The following is a 17,504-nucleotide window of genomic DNA, read 5'->3' on the forward strand; positions in this document are numbered from 1 at the left end:
TGGGTGAAAGCTGGAGGCATGTAGGTAGGAATAGCGGTCAGTAGGTTTCCGGTATAGGGTGGTGTTTATGTGACTATCGCTTATTAGCACCGTAGTGTCCAGGAAGTCAATCTCTTGTGTGGACTGGTCCAGGCTGAGTAGCAGATAGAATACCCCAAGATCCATAAACCTGGAAATCCTGGACGCCCCATCATCTCAGGCATTGGCACCCTGACAGCAGGATTGTCTGGCTATGTAGACTCCCTCCTCACGCCCTATGCTACCAGCACGCCCAGCTATCTTCGAGACACCACTGACTTCCTGAGGATACTACAATCCATTGGTGATCTTCCTGAAAACACCATCCTGGCCACTATGGATGTAGAAGCCCACCAACATTCCACACAAAGATGGACTACAAGCCGTCAGGAACACTATCCCCGATAATGTCATGGTAAACCTGGTGGCTGAACTTTGTGACTTTGTCCTCACCCACAACTATTTCACATTTCGGGACAATGTATACCTTCAAATCAGCGGCACTGCTATGGGTACTCGCATGGCCCCACAGTATGCCAACATTTTTATGGCTGACTTAGAACAACGCTTCCTCAGCTCTCGTCCCCTAATGCCCTTACTCTACTTGCGCTATATTGATGACATCTTCATCATCTGGACCCATGGAAAAGAAGCCCTTGAGGAATTCCACCATGATTTCAACAATTTCCATCCCACCATTAACCTCATCCTGGACCAGTCCACACAAGAGATCCACTTCCTGGACACTACAGTGCTTATAAGCGATGGTCATAGGCAGCTCTCCAACACCACTTCCCCCCGCACTGTTCCTCAGACGTTCTTGTTAACTGCTGGAAATGGCCCACCTTGATTATCACTACAAAAGGTTTTTTCCCTCCCCGCCCGCCCCGCTCTCCTGCTGGTAACAGCTCATCTTAAGTGATCACTCTCCTTACAGTGTGTATGATAACACCCATTTTTTCATGTTCTGTGTGTATATAAATCTCCTCACTGTATTTTCCACTGAATGCATCAGATGAAGTGAGCTGTAGCTCACGAAAGCTTATGCTCAAATAAACTGGTTAGTCTCTAAGGTGCCACAAGTACTCCTTTTCTTTTGGCGAATACAGACTAACACGGCTGCTATTCTGAAACCTCTTTTATTTTGTTATACTTCTCCCAGCCTTGCAGAATACATGAAAAGTGAGTAGCTCAGGCACAAAGATGTATTTGTCTACCCTTTACCATGACAATGGATAGCTTACAAATATTATTTCCTTGTTAAAAATTTTATTTACCCCTTCCTTACAAGGAGGCAAGTAGAATTTTGCAAGATATAATTCAATCATTCAATAATAATAAATAATAATAATAAAAGGAGGACCCCAGTGTGTGAGATAGTAGATGTGAAGTTTTTGGTGTAGAGCAGCGGTTCTCAAACTTTGGGTCAGGACCCCGAAGTGGGTCATGATCCCTTTTGAATGGGGTCGCCAGGATTGGCTTAGACTTGCTGGGCCCCAGGGCTGAAGCCTGACTCCCACTGCCCGGGGCCGAAGCTAAAGCCTGAGGGCTTAAGCCCTGGGTGGTGGGGCTCAGGTTGCAAGCCCCCTACCTGGGGCTGAAGCCTTTGAACTTCAGTTTTGGCCCCCTGCCCAGAGCAGTGAGGTTCAGGCTTTGGCCCCCTCTCCCACCCGGGCAGGCTCAGGCTTCGGTCCCCACTCCTGGGGTTGTGAAGTAATTTTTGTTGTCAGAAGGGGATTGCAGTGCAATGAAGTTTGAGAACCCCTGGCAGAGAGAATACAATATAGTCTGATCTGATCAAATCGTTATCTTTGGAGCATGACCTGTCTCTTACTATATACTTGTACAGTGCTTAACACAATGGGATTCCAATCTCAGCTGGACCTCTATGAAACAATAATATTAATTTTTAAACTGATTTCTTCCCTGGTAGAATTGATTTCTTCCGACCTGGAAACTGAAAATTTTATTTCATATTTATTCATTTAATTAACCCTACATAGGCATAGGGGGAGGCTGGATGACCATCAATTTAAATAAAAATTAAGTGCTATTGGTCTTTTTGTTTCAACTAGTACCAGCCAGCATCAAGAACTATCTCCTGCCCCATGATGAAACTGGAATACATTGTGGGAGTTTTAACCTCTCATTTTATCTTGTATTGGCTGTTATTGGAAAATGGTTCAGAACTAGAATAAATAGCATGACTAAAAATCACACCTATACAAGATAAAAAATTATATCTATTCTTTCCATGTGGCAGTATTTTCTACAATGCCACAAATGCTAGTCAGCTGGAAGATTATGAATGACATCCACAGAAGTGTTCTAAAATAAAGAATTTCACTTCTTGGAATGATATGCAATTTTTTAACAACAGAAGAGAGGCAGTTCACCACAACTTGTGAAAATAAAGTATTCACTATTCCCTAAAATACCATGTTAGATTTTAGAATGAAGATACCTTACCTTGCAATCCACTTTTGTCTAGGAAATTGCTCAAATTGAACAGTGTGTTTCTGGAAGCTAGATACTGGATAAAACGCTAGATGGAGAAAAAAAAGATTTTGAATCAATAAGAAGTTATTGCTCTGCTGGAATCTTATTTAATCCTGCACTTAAACAATTTATTTAACTCAGAGCTATCAAACTTCCAAAAAATTTGTAGCGTAATTTGCAAACAACACAAACAACCCACACACTTCTGGGCAAAGCTGTCAGTGGAGGAATACAGTGTTTAACTACTATTTTAACTGGTATTGGTGAAGGATTGAAGGACCCTTTGCTCTAAACTAGAATTAGCCACACGAGGACAAATTTCTCATACAGGCATTAAAATTAGATACAAGGCAGTAAAATTTGGCATAATTACAACTTTTCTTCTTCAAACATACTCTATTTGTAGAACCTTTCTGCACAGCTAGCAGCAATGTTTTGAGCTACATACACGCAAAGAGATACACTGAACGCAAATCAATTTCAAGTTAGGATAACTGATGGCATGTAACCATCAGTTTGACAAGTTGCCTTCCAACTTGCAGACAATTTCTCCTTTACTTACAAAGTAAACCTGGCAATTCTAATGCCAATCTAATTTTATGAAGATTACGAGGCAAACAATATTCCTTATGATGGAACTTTTTGGTAACTAGAAATGACAATTCGAAGATAAAAAGACCACTTGATCCTATTTTTTTTAGGAGTTTCAAGGCTAGGCTCGGATCAAAACTTCTAAACAAAGGTTGTAGAGCATCCTGCAAGAAACTTGAAAAAAAATCAACTTTGGTTTCAACGTCTTTGTGGTCTGCTCCAATTTAGTGTTGGCTATCGAACAGTTTTGTGATTCTTTGGTTCACATTGCATTGGTTTCATGAAGTACGTATTTGAGGTCTGCTTTTCAAAGACACTGAGCACCTGCAGCTTGCATTCACATTATTTGGAGTTGAGAGCTCAGCACCTCTCAAAATCAGGCCTTTAGTTACTACAAATAGCAAAAGTGTACATCTTAACAATAAATAATCCTATGCTTGCCTACTTTAATGGGAGTGAATTAGCAGTAAATGTATTGCAGACATGAACTCTTCAGACAAAATCCCCCTCCCCCACATACACATCAGATGCTCTGACATGTACTGGCAGAAAACTATACTATTTTTCTACCAGATCAAATTAGCAGTAGTCACGCTATGAAATGTAAACTTTTCAACTGAAAATGAGCGTCTGTAGCACTCATTACTTAGACATAAGCATGTTGCTCTGCCATAGCTGAAAAAAGGGACATTGTGCACATTGTGGTTGGGGCAGGCTAGGGATCAGACCTCTGTAGAACTCTTTTTTTTAATATCCGTTTTACGGTGTTCGGTGTGCATCCACAGGCAAGGTCTCTTTCAAAACTTCTTAATCAGTTACTGCTCACATGTGGTGGCTTCAAAGACTGATTGTAGTACAAAGGCTTTCTTCACCTATACTGCCTACATCAACACTTTGGTGTAGGATTCATACAAGGTTCATGCACTTGGAAACATTCAGGGCACACCCAGAGTGTTGTGTAGGAGCAGTGCACACACAGCTCCTCTCAAGGGCATGAACCTTGGAATCTCGCCTAGATGACATGAACCGTGGGAAGCCTCCCAGGACTGGGCTCAAGGCCCGAGAGCAAGGAATGCGGTAGACAGAAATTGGTAAATAAGAATGTTAAACAAAGCCAGTGTATTCCTTTTATCTGTTGGAGAATGTAATGCGCGGGGGGAGAGAAAGAATAAAGGAGAGGGTGGAAAGCTGACAGGACCAGTCCGTTGGCAGACCAGCCTGTTTGCTTGCTTAAAGCTTTGTGCTGTCTTGTATTTGAACTGCAACACTTTGGCATTTGTAATCAAGCTACCAGTAGATTACCAGGAAATAATGTCTACCTGTACTAAGAAGTGAACTAGGAGTTCTTGACCAGCTTTACCTTTAGTTCCCTGTACACTCAGGTTAAATTTAAGGTATTGAATGTTATCTAATTTAATTACCTTTAAATATAATTATGGGATTTTATTTAAGAGATATTCAGCAGCATGAAGATTTACTATTAATACTACATAAAGATTATTATTCATATTAAATAAATTCAGGAACCTAAAGGAGAAATTTTCTTATCAATTCAGGTTTCACCCTGTCTAGTCTATCTCATACTTTAGGAATTGCATGTCTAACCAAAACCAGTATTTGGCCTTCTATGCTGAAGATTACATTTTCTTTATTTCAATTAAAAACATTTTAGAAGAGCAATTTTAGTGTACTCTTCATGGATTATAAATCATATTTCAGAGGATGAGAGAGACAGGCAATTTCATTTCCCTTTGTTCCCCCTCAAACCATGGTGGTGGTAATTCTCATCAGTAAAGAAACCTCTTTCCAAGCCTTCTAAGCAGCCACATGGCTTTTCGTACTTGTATAAAAAACTCTCTCAACGCTACATTCTAGCCTGCACAGGATTCTCTTGAGGGGAAACTCTCCAGAAGTTGTGAAATACTTGCTTAATCCAGTGTACTGCTATTCTAATGAGCCTTTCAACATTTGTTTAGGATTAAATACTGTTAAATCCCTACTGGGCACATGCATGCTTCAGAGTCCCTTTGAAGAAAGGAAGAGTTTTTTGCTAGCCAGTAAGAAGGGTTGCTATGAAAAGAATTCTGAATACTGACTCACTCAGCCCTATTTTTAATTACTTTAGAAGTTTTCCGATGTATAAAGAGTGAAGAGGAGAGCTAGGTGAAGAATGGTCATTCCATTTTGTGGAGATCCTGGGAAGTTTATGAGGAGGGCTGAAGAGGAAGTGGGCAGGTAAGCCCCCAAGAAACCTGCCTTGTTTCTGGCAGAATTTCACTGATATTGAACCATATCTGTGAAACGTTTCCATTTCAACAGATTAACAAAAAAGTTTTGTCAACAACCTGTAGTGACGAGGCATCAGGATTTGGCGAGAGCTGAACAACTTGCACGTATGGGAACAAATTTATTTCCTCTTCCTCCCTACTGGTCTGAGTAAGGGTATTACCTACTACACATATTACAAATGTCTTCCTGAAAGTCATCTATCACATAATTTTTCCTTATGTGCTAACTTTAGAAGAAATGAGTTGGGCAGAAAAGCCAGTGCCACTGGAAAAATGAATTTTGAATCAGCAGTTTAGTGAATTTTCAAAACAAGAGTCTTGCTAAACGGGATTCAGGGCCTGGAAGAAGTTACATCCTTATTGTAATCTCTAGTTTTATCCATTGCAGCTAATTATACAGCCCAAGGATGACATGAATTCATTCATAGGGTAAAGATCTTTATAACTAATGCCCTGTCGCAGGTATGTGCATAAAATGAATGCTAAATCTTGCACTGAGTATTTCTGCCTCTGAAAACGGATCCCCGAGAACTGATACAACAATTAATACATACTAGTGCTGCGTTTTGCTAAGCTATACGTGGGGAGACAGAGGTTATCACCGGATGGTATGGGTCTTTTTCCCCCTTAGTTCACTTACAAAAAGCCAAGAGTTATATCTGAAAATACCACTGTAACCTAAATCATCATGCAGAGTATGGTTATATGGACATTGTACTGGGTCCAAATATACAATGCATCAGATAACTAAAACAGAAAAATTCTGTTTTCAGCTGAAGTGACTGATTTTTCATAGCTTGGGACAGGGAGGGGAGGAGTGATAGTCTTTTACATTCCAAGCCCGGGCCAACTGAATCTCCATTGAAGTTCCAACGATTAGACCACTTTCAACACTCTAACATGACAAGTAGTCTGTCTGGGAGTAGAATTTGTTTTTGAAAATTCCTGCTGGTCTAACTTTAAAAAACTGATGTTTACAAAAGGGTGAGGAAAAAACAGGAAATAGTTTAAATCATAGCTAATGAGCAAAAATAGCTGCATTTTCTTCTCTCCCTAGGACACTCTTCACAAAATCCACAGAATTGGAACTCATACATGGAAAATTTGATATCAATGATTGAGTATAAATGGGATTAGAATCTTAACTATGATGATTCTTGCTCACATGAATCAGCTTACACTGTGTGACCCATGACAACTCAATGCCAACTGGCAATGGGGTTACAATAATATCTTGATTCTGGTAAGTACATTCTCCTTCATCAAAGAATGCCATGTGAGGTTTTAAATGAAAACAATGGTCACATTAGTCATTACTATTGTTGTGAAATGTACACACAAACGCTATATATGTATACTGAAAATATGGTCTTAAAGAGTCTGTATCACAGCAGAAGTGGAGAAACAGGTTTCCTGCCAGACAAAAGATGTTTATTCACCTGTCGGCATGTAAATTAAGCACTGTAGGCTAACACAATGGTGGCCAATTTACATACAAGGTCAACAGAAATATCAAGTCAAAAAAGAAATCATACAGAGGTGGAAGGCAACCTTATCTTGAGATACACTTCAAAGGTTTGCTGGACTATCTGGGGAACAGAGAAGACACCCTGTGATCCCGGATCTAGGAAGTAAAAGGGCAGTTCATTTACATTCATGAAACCAGTCTTAGTTGAAATGCTGCAGAGGACACTTAGGGTAAGAAAAACTTCTTTAGACAAGAGGTTAGCCTGTTAAGTCAAGTCTAGTCTCTAGAAAGCGTGTTATGATTTTGTTTTATAGGTAACCTTTTGCTTCCGTTACCCTTACTACCTCTTAAATCTTGGATAATAAAAACTTATTATTGTTTTCACTATAAATGTATCTCAGTGCTGTGATATTAAGCAAGAAGTTGATCCTGAGTTGAATCATACAAGCTGGTGTAAGCACTGTTCCTTTGGGGACAGCAGATGTGGCATTTCTGTGAGCCTTAAGTGGAAAAGAGGCTGGACACTACAGGGAACACTTCAAGAAGACTTGAGTACTGGGTATACCAATTGTTAACCTGCATGGAAAAATAAGAGCTGGCATAACCCAGAGGAGATTGTTTGGATGGCTAACAAGCTGGTAGTATCAGGGAGCTAACATCCAATTAAGCACAAGCAAGTCTCCTTCATGCTGAAGGCTGGGGGTAACAAGGTGACTCTCAGCCCCGGGTACCCCAAGAACTATCACAAACTGATTGCCAAATCAGGGATGGGAAAGAATTTTCTTTCCTAGCATATTGGCAGGGACTAGTAGGGAGGAAAGAGCTTCTCATCTTCTCTGCCCACACTGAGCAGAGATCATTTGCTAGGCTCAGCTGGAACTATCCCACATACATTTCCTTGAAATTCTAAATGCCAGGGTGCAGGAGGAGAGATAAGAGCCTGCGGATTTCAGTCCTTCCCATCTTTTATTTATATTTTCTCCATTAGACTGAATTTATCATTGCTCATTTCATACTTTAACTGTGCAAATACATGTACAAACCCTTTATAGAGGGATCTGAATAGTCAAACATTATGGGCTCACAGTAGATCAGGGGTGGGAAAACTACAGCTCGCACGTTGCATCTGGTCCACCAGCCATTTTAATCTGGCCCTCGGGCGCTCCAGCCAGAGAGCAGGGTCAGGGGCCACGGTGCGCAGCTTCCAGAAGTAGTGGCATGTCTCCCCCCTCCAGCTCCTACACATAGGGGCAGCCAGGGAGCTCTGCTCCGCACTGCCCTAAGCGCCGCCCCCCACAGCTCCCATTGGCCAGGAACTGCGGCCAATGGGAGCTGCAGGGGCGGCACCTATGGACAAGGCAGCGTGCAGCAGAGCCATCAGGCTGCACCTCCACGTATGAGCCGGAGAGGGAACATGCCACTGCTTCCGGGAGCTGCTTGAGGTAAGCACTGCCCAGAGCCTGCACCCTGACCTCCTCCCGCACACCAACCCCCTGCCCCAGCCCTGATCCCCCTCCTACCATCCAAACCCGTCAGTCCCAGCCCCGAGCACACTCCTACACCCCAAACCCCTCATCCACAGCCCCATCCCAGAGCCTGTAGCCCCAGAAGGAGCCTTCACCCCCACACCTCCATGCACCGCACCTGTCCCAGCCTGGAAGCCCCTCCTGCACCCTGAACTCCTCATTTCTGGCCTCACCCCGGAGTCCACACCCCCTGCTGTACCCCAATTCCAATTCCATGAGCATTCATGGCCTGCCATACAATTTCTATACCAGATGTGGCCCTCAGGCCAAAAAGTTTGCCCACCCCTGCAGTAGATCCAGAACAGTTTTCAATTCACATTCTGACTCAGTTAGGTTTGGTCTACACTGTTCAAGGCTTAAAATTTTGCAGCCTGAGAACCGTAGTTAAGTCAGTCAAACCCCTGATATTGATGTCGCTAGACTGACAGAAGAATTCTTCCACTGACCTACTTACCACGTCTCAGAGAGATGGCTTAACTACAATCAACAGAAAAACCTTTAGTCAACACAGAAAGCTTCTACACTACGGCGCTCCAACGGCTCAGCGGCAGTGCTGAAGCAGCTGTAGAATAAGCATGTCCTTAATATCTGAGGGTCTTTCCATTCCTGTGCAGATACAAATGGAACCAAAGAGTAGCACTAATAGCTTTGTAGAACCCCATGAAAAGTCAGAAGGTATTTTTCTATTTTTTCCTTATGATAAAAATATACTATGAACTGTATGAGAAATTTCATTTCAATTGTTTCAATGTAAAAGAAATCTGACTGAATATAAAGGGGAATCTGAATATTGCCCATACCATACATATTATATATCATGTATGGATTATATACAATAGCCACTTTTCAAAATTAATTTTTAAAATTCAAAAATGGTGGATTAAGAAAAAAGGCTTCAAAATGTCTACTGTGCTATAGATCAACAGATCTAAAATTTTAAGTTTTTTTTTAAATGTAGAAAGTCTACAAGCCACAGTTCATTTGGGTTAAGCATCTTAAAAAATAGGGCTGTATCATGGAAACACCACAAGACTTATTTTGTAAAGGTTTTGTGGAGAATTGAGGGTATGCAGCAGGATGGAGCTTACTACTTTTTTTTAAAATCAGCTGATTTTGGGCTGTTAGCTCATATTTAATTGATTGCAAACTTAACGTTAATTATGGGTGCCTACTGCTCACATGTAAACAGTCTTCATATTTTTAAATCAAATATAAATACAAAGATTGTTGGTCCCCAACTAAGAAGTCTGGAAAAAACATACAATTTACAAACCATTCTGACTATACAGAAAACACCTGTTTTGTCAGATGCCTGACTAAGTGACCTAGTAAGTCTCTTTCATTTTCGGCTCTGATGATCCTACGTCATACTTGGGTTTTTTTGTTATTTCTCTGAATTTTTTTTTTAAACGATAATAAAAACAAGACTGGCATAGAAAAAGAACCCCCTTTTACAGTTCTCTAACTACCTAGTAAGTAGAAGGGCAGAAATAGTGAAGATTTTCTTATAAAAGTACCTAGTCAAAGACATCTCCATGATGTATCTTTACAGCAAAGATACAATTTTTGTACTAAAGACATTGTATTACCTCATTTCCATACACCATTAGATGGTGAGTTGTGATGAGGGACTTGAAGACCACCACCCAGCTACTGTTGGTAGTTCTTTCAAACAAGCTGTCTGCCAGCTGGGGGATGTTCACATTCATCTCATTTGTGCACTGGATTAAATCTGTAATAAACAGAATTGATTATTGTTATTTTACTTGTATATTTAGTATTCGTGAAGCTTAGTTATCACGATGGTACACATATATTTCAGTTTTTCATTCAATGGAGCAATCTAGAAATTATGCAGCCTTTTCCAGAATACCTCTGATTTAGCTCTCAAAGGTTTTCATTCTGTGGCCCACCAGGAAAATCTCAAAGAGCTGCAGTTTGAGAGCCTTTAAAATATTTCATTCATCCACAGAATAGACAGTATGAATAAAAATAAGCTTCTCAAATGTATTCTAAAAAGGATTTTCTGCAATTAAGAGTCACTTTCTTTGCCCATTTAATCCCTGGTGTTTGCTTATACTGTTGCTATACCATTAGTTAACTATGATGTCAATTTTCACGATTAACACCTGTCTGCTAGAAACTGAACTGATACTACCTATTTCATATGGACCACTTAAAAGCCATGCAATGGTAACATTATCACCACTGACGCTGGCCAGACTCAAACTAGTGAGCTGGATATGAAAGTCCTCATATCCTGTATTCAGCTCCCTGAGTCATGTAGTCCCCTTCCTAGGGCTCTTCTTTACTTTATTTCTCAATAAAGAGTAGGGTTGTGGATTATTTGCAGTTAACGCACTTGATTAACTCAAAAAAATTAATTGTGATTAAAAAAACTGCGATTAATTGCAGTTTTAATTGCACAGTTAAACAATAGAATACTAATTGAAATTTATTAAATATTTTGGATGTTTTTCTACATTTTCATATACCGGTATATTGTATTCTGTACTGTAATTCAGATATCAAAGTGTATATTATTTTTATTATAAATATTTCCGCTGTAAAATGATAACCAAAAGAAATAGTATTTTTCAGGTCACCTCATACAAGTACTATAGTGCAATCTCCTTGTTGTCAAAGTACAATTTACAAATGTAGATTTATTTTTGTTACATAATGGCATTCAAAAACAAAATGTAAAAATTCAGCACCTACAAGTCCACTCAGTCCTACTTCCATGCTGATGACGCTTGTTAAAAAAATAATGCATTAATTAAAATTGCGACTGAATTCCTTGGGGGAGAATTGTATCCTCCCTGCTCTGCACTTTACCTGCATTCTGCCATATATTTCATGGTACAGCAGTCTCAGATGACCCAGCACACGTTGTTCATTTTATGAACACTTTCATTGCAGATCTGACAAAACGCAAAGAAGGTACCAATGTGAGATTTCTAAAGAAAGCTACAGTACTCGAGCCAAGGTTTAAGAATCTGATGTGCCTCCCAAAATCTGAGAGGGACGAGGTGTGGCGCATGCTTTCAGAAGTCTTAAAAGAGCAACATTCTGATGCCGAAACTACAAAACCCGAGCCACCAAAAAAGAAAATCAACCTTCTGCTGGTAGCATCTGACTCAGATGATGAAAATGAACATGCGTCCATCCGCACTGCTTTGGACTGTTATCAAGCAGAACCTGTCATTAGCATAGATGCATGTCCCCTGGAATGGTGGTTGAAGCATGAGGGATCATATGAATCTTTAGTGCACCTGGCACAAATATCTTGCAACGCCAGCTCCAACAGTATCATGAGTACACCTATTCTCACTTTCAGGTGATACTGTAAATAAGAATTGGGCAGCATTATGTCCTGCAAATGTAAACAAATCTGTTTGTCTGAGTGATTGGCTGAACAAGAAGTAGGACTGAGTGGACTTGTAGGTGCTAAAATTTTACATTGTTTTATTTTTAATGCAGTTTTTTTGTACATAGTTTTACATTTGTAAGTTCAACTTTCAGGATAAAGAGGTTGCACTACTTGTATTAGGTGAATTGAAAAATACTATTTCTTTTGTTTTTTCATAGTGAAAATACTTGTAATCAAAAATAAATATAAAGTGAGCACTGTACACTTTGTATTCTGTGTTGTAATTGAAATCAATATATTTGAAAAGGTAGAAAACAGTACCAAAACAGTTAAATAAATGGTATTCTATTATTAACAGCAGGATTAATCACAATTTTTTTATTCGCTTGACAGCCCTAATAAAGAGTACTTTTTCCATGTACACCATTGACACGTTTTTCAATTTTAAGCCATTCTAAAAGGAACAAATGAATCATCTTTCCCATGTGCCAGAACCACTCTTGCACAAAACGTAATTTCTGCATATAATTTGAGAAAATATTACTTTCAGTTTCTCTCAGCTCAATAAAGGCAGCAAAAACAGGCTTTAAAGTTTCCAATCATCATATCAACACAGGGTTTCCTTATGCTCCTCAGACTGAAAATTACATTTAACTACTGTCCACAGCATTATAGACACTGAAGATCAAACAAAAGATTTCTTATGTGCTAAAACTGATAGTAAAAAAAAACAAAACAAAAAACAAAAAAAACACACACACCCCAGCTGCTGGGAAGATGCTCTAGTCACTATTAATAATTTCACAGATGTTAAAAAGAGAGGAAGATTAATAAAAATAATAAAAAGTAAATAAAAATTTGGCTGCCAGTCCAATGTGATTTCCAGAAATTCTTCCCTCTACTTACTCTGGCCTATCATAACTATATGTTGAAAGCACAAAAGTTGTAAGAGATCTACACAAGTAATAAGCCCTAAATTAAACAATTCAGATACAATTCTGGGACTGTTAGCATCCCAATGAAACAGATATTTCAATATTTTTATGAAAGAGGTAATGTAATTTACTAAACTAAACAGATGCCTAACTTTTCTTTGACATTGCCCTTCACCCACCCTAAAATATTGGTAAGTATTCTTAGTAGGGCTTTCAATTAGCAGTTAACTCAAGCAATTAACTCTGAACAAAACTCAACGAAAAAGATTAATCGTGATTAATCACAGTTTTAATTGCACTGCTTAACAATAATGGAATACCAATTGAAATTATAAATATTTTGGATGTTTTTCTACAGTTCCAAATATACTGATTTCAATTACAACAAAGAATACAAATATATTTGAAAATGTAGAAAAATATCCAAAAATATTTAAATAGATTTTATTAAGTGCGATTACAATTGCGATTAATTTCAAAATTTTTAATCTCATAATTAATCATGATTTTTTTAATCATTTGGCAGCCCTAATTCTTAGCCCTATCACAAAAGTGTTCAAACCCTGATGTGTTTAAACTCTTTACAAATACTATGCATCTGATGAAGTGAGCTGTAGCTCACGAAAGCTTATGCTCAAATAAATTTGTTAGTCTCTAAGGTGCCACAAGTACTCTTTTTCTTTTCGCGGATACAGACTAACATGGCTGCTACTCTGAAACCTGTCATTATGCATAACTGTGTCTCAGAAAAAACTACAGAACACTAAAAAGCCAGCTAAGGAAAATGTTACATACACAATTTGCCTAATATATGTAATTGTATTTAAAACATAAAACAACCACACAGTAAGAACTTTTGATAAAAATGCATATTCATTTCAACATTCCAGGAATAGAAAGAGGTGAACTGCTGACAACAAAGCTTGCTGGATTTCACAAAGCAGTTAATTTGCCTTTACCCTTCATACTCTTGGGTAAAAGAATTCTAATAAGTAGATAGATAGATTAATAATAATTCTTGTCAAGAAAAAAGTGCATTTCTTGATTCAAACATGGGTCCATGTATCCATTCCATAAAACATACACCAGATATATATTGGATTAAGTTCACATATTTTGTCCACAAAAACCCTTGAGTCCAAAACACAAAGGAGGAGGAAGCGGTTGATTCCACTTTTACGTAAATGGAACTGTAACAAGTGATTTTTAATAGTTTTGGTAATTTTTCCTATGAAACTGTTCTAACTTTAGTAAATTCTACAGAACACGCACATAGCCAAGAAAGAAATCTTTTGCAGTAACATATGGATTAACTTCAAATGAGCTGAAGAGGAAGATGACGTGGATCAAGAACTACATGGCAAAGCAGATGCTATGTGCTTAATCATTGGAGGCCAAGCACACAGCAACAACTATAATTAACGTAGCCCCAGTGGTTCCTGTCTAGAAGGCCTCTGCAGTTGGTTATCACCAACTCTAACTTTTCCCTTTCAGGATTAATACTCAACATGCTGCCTGTGTGAGGAGGATTAGTTTTAAATCTGAGCACAGTCCAGCTATTTAAATATTGGAGGGCAGATATTTATTATTAAAAAAACAGCTAGTACAGCTGCAGTTTGCAATAGCACACTAAAATTCATCATTGAGCTAGTCCCTAAACTTAAGACACATGGTTTGAGGCGACCTAATGAAAGTGAGTTTAGACTCTGCCAAGTACTAGAACAAAGTGTTTTTTTTATTTTGCTTTAAAACTTTAACTAAAAAAATCCACCAAAACAAAGACTTTATGCATGTGCACTAATTTTAAAAACAAAGTTTTATAAAAGTCGTGCCACATTTTATTGGACGTAAAAATGTGCTTATGCAAAATTTCACATTCCACTGCAAATGGATGCAGAATAAGATACGTAACAGTGAAGACAGGCCTGGGACAAAAATAATGCACAAATGAACTGGCGTATCCCCCTGCAACATTCACTGCGCATCAACCAATAAGCATCTAAATGAAGCAGAGGCCCTCCAGAAAAAAAGATGCAAGTTGTGATTATGTAATTAAAGACAGTTATCTATGTATATTTACCAGAGGTAAAGTTAAGGTTGCATAGGCGGTTTTGACTTAGACTCAGACTTTAAGGTAGAAGGGACAATCATGATCACCTAGTCTTACCTCCTGCACATTGCAGGCCACAGAGCCTGACCCACCCACTCCTGTTCATAATGTCTGGCTGAGTTACCGAAGTCCTCAAATCATGATTTAAGGACTTCAAGTTACAATGAATCCACCATTTACACTTGTTTAAACCTGCGAGTGACCCATGCCCCATGCTTCAGAGGAAATCGAAAACCCCCCAGGGACTTTGGCATTTCCTGACAAGTTCTGCACTTAGCAACTTCAATGTTAGCAGTTCAAGTGAAATTAAATATTGGATTAAAGCTGGCCAAACTGCTTGTAACACAGTTGTTGGGCTTTCATATTGATCCACTTTTAGTTGGCGTCAGACTTTGCAGGAAGAAGTTAGTTAATCCCTTTTGGCTCACTGTGGTATGTGCAGCTCATTTTGGGCAGATGAAAAGTCCGAGTAGCCCCTCTGGTCAGAGGGACCTAGGATCTATGATGAGGATAAGTGGTCCTAAGGCAGAAACAAAGGGGAAGTTTTTTCAATCTATACTGTGTACAGTGACCATTTTGAAACAGGGCAGAGGATGCTGACTGTTCACTCTCCTTGACACAAGCCCTTTATGGGGTTAACCAGGTCCCAGTTGTTTCTCAGGGTTTATTCTCATTTGAACCAGATACTCTAGAAGAGATTTAGCAGTTTTAGCAGCTTGTCTATACATGGGGTTTATTCCTGATTAATTCCATGTGTGGACACTTATTCCAGAATAAATAAAGAATTCCATGTGCAGAAAATATTTTATCCAGATCTTTCAGAAAATGTTAACCTGTAACGAGGGAACACTGAGGCAGATGAATAGCTACAACAAAATATTGTGCAAAACACTTTCCAAAAATCAAGGGATTAACTTTATTTCAACAAATCATAAACTTTGGTAAAACCTTTTGGAAACTAACTTTCAATTAGAGCAGTTCAAACATCAATATACCCCACTCCCAATCAATATTTAGATTGATGTATTCAAATACAAATTTCCAAAATCTATCACCACACAAATCAATTGCATGAAGTCACAAACATTACAATAAGAGTGAACAGATCACTAGTCAGATCAGAGTCAATAAATCTTATTTGATACATCAAGTACAAGCAACACTGAGAGAACTATCAAAGTGTGATCTCTGTCTCTTCAAGCTCACATGCAAGGAAGGTAGCCTAACTCTATGTCTACACTTAAAATGCTACAGCAGCACATGTGTGTTCCTATAGTGCTTCAGCATAGACATCTACTACATTGATGGGAGGGATTCTCCACCTCCCAGAGAAGCAGTAGCTAGGTTAATGGAATCCATACATCAACCTAGCACTACCTACGCCAGGAGTTAGGCTGGCTTAGTTACATCTCTCACAGGTGTGGATTTTTCACACCCGAGAGACAGCTATATCAATAGGTTTCAGAAGAACAGCCGTGTTAGTCTGTATTCGCAAAAAGAAAAGGAGTACTTGTGGCACCTTAGAGACTAACCAATTTATTTGAGCATGAGCTTTCGTGAGCTACAGCTCACTTCATCAGATGTATACCGTGGAAACTGCAGCAGACTTTATATACACACAGAGAATATGAAACAATACCTCCTCCCACCCCACTGTAATAGCTTATCTAAAGTGATCAACAGGTGGGCCATTTCCAGCACAAATCCAGGTTTTCTCACCCTCCACTCCCCCACACAAATTCACTCTCCTGCTGGTGCTAGCCCATCCAAAGTGACAACTCTTTACATAATCAAGTCGGGCTATTTCCTGCATAGATCCAGGTTTTCTCACATCCCCCCCCACCCCCATACACACACAAACTCACTCTCCTGCTGGTAATAGCTCATCTAAACTGACCACTCTCCAAGTTTAAATCCAAGTTAAACCAGAACATCTGGGGGGGGGGGGTAGGAAAAAACAAGAGGAAACAGGCTACCTTGCATAATGACTTAGCCACTCCCAGTCTCTATTTAAGCCTAAATTAATAGTATCCAATTTGCAAATGAATTCCAATTCAGCAGTTTCTCGCTGGAGTCTGGATTTGAAGTTTTTTTGTTTTAAGATAGCGACCTTCATGTCTGTGATTGCGTGACCAGAGAGACTGAAGTGTCCTCCGACTGGTTTATGAATGTTATAATTCTTGATCTTGTAGGTGTTTGTCTCTGTCTGAGGGGTTGGAGAAATGCGGTTGTATCGCAGAGCTTCGCTGTAGACGATGGATCGTGTGGTGTGGTCAGGGTGAAAGCTGGAGGCATGCAGGTAGGAATAGCGGTCAGTAGGTTTCCGGTATAGGGTGGTGTTTATGTGGCCATTGTTTATTAGCACTGTAGTGTCCAGGAAGTGGATCTCTTGTGTGGACTGGACCAGGCTGAGGTTGGTGGTGGGATGGAAATTGTTGAAATCACGGTGGAATTCCTCAAGGGCTTCTTTTCCATGGGTCCAGATGATGAAGATGTCATCAATATAGCGCAAGCAGAGTAGGGGCTTTAGGGGACGAGAGCTGAGGAAGCGTTGTTCTAAATCAGCCATAAAAATGTTGGCATACTGTGGGGCCATGCGGGTAACCATAGCAGTGCCGCTGATCTGAAGGTATACATTGTCCCCAAATGTGAAATAGTTATGGGTAAGGACAAAGTCACAAAGTTCAGCCACCAGG

General features: G+C 39.4%; 1 protein-coding gene across 9 annotated transcripts in view; it reads right to left on the bottom strand.

The window, feature by feature from the left end:
* PICALM (phosphatidylinositol binding clathrin assembly protein) overlaps positions 1-17,504 on the bottom strand; it is a 115,040-nt gene that overhangs the window by 76,763 nt on the left and 20,773 nt on the right. For all 9 annotated transcript variants that reach the window (XM_048841481.2, XM_048841566.2, XM_048841516.2 and 6 more), the window contains exons 2-3: positions 9,980-10,122; positions 2,488-2,563 (exon numbers count right to left, since the gene is read on the bottom strand). In XM_048841481.2, coding sequence (XP_048697438.2) covers positions 2,488-2,563; positions 9,980-10,122 — 219 coding nt within the window. The remainder of the gene's footprint in view (positions 1-2,487; positions 2,564-9,979; positions 10,123-17,504) is intronic.

Source organism: Caretta caretta, chromosome 1, assembly GCF_965140235.1.
Source record: "Caretta caretta isolate rCarCar2 chromosome 1, rCarCar1.hap1, whole genome shotgun sequence".
NCBI lineage: Eukaryota > Metazoa > Chordata > Testudines > Cheloniidae > Caretta > Caretta caretta.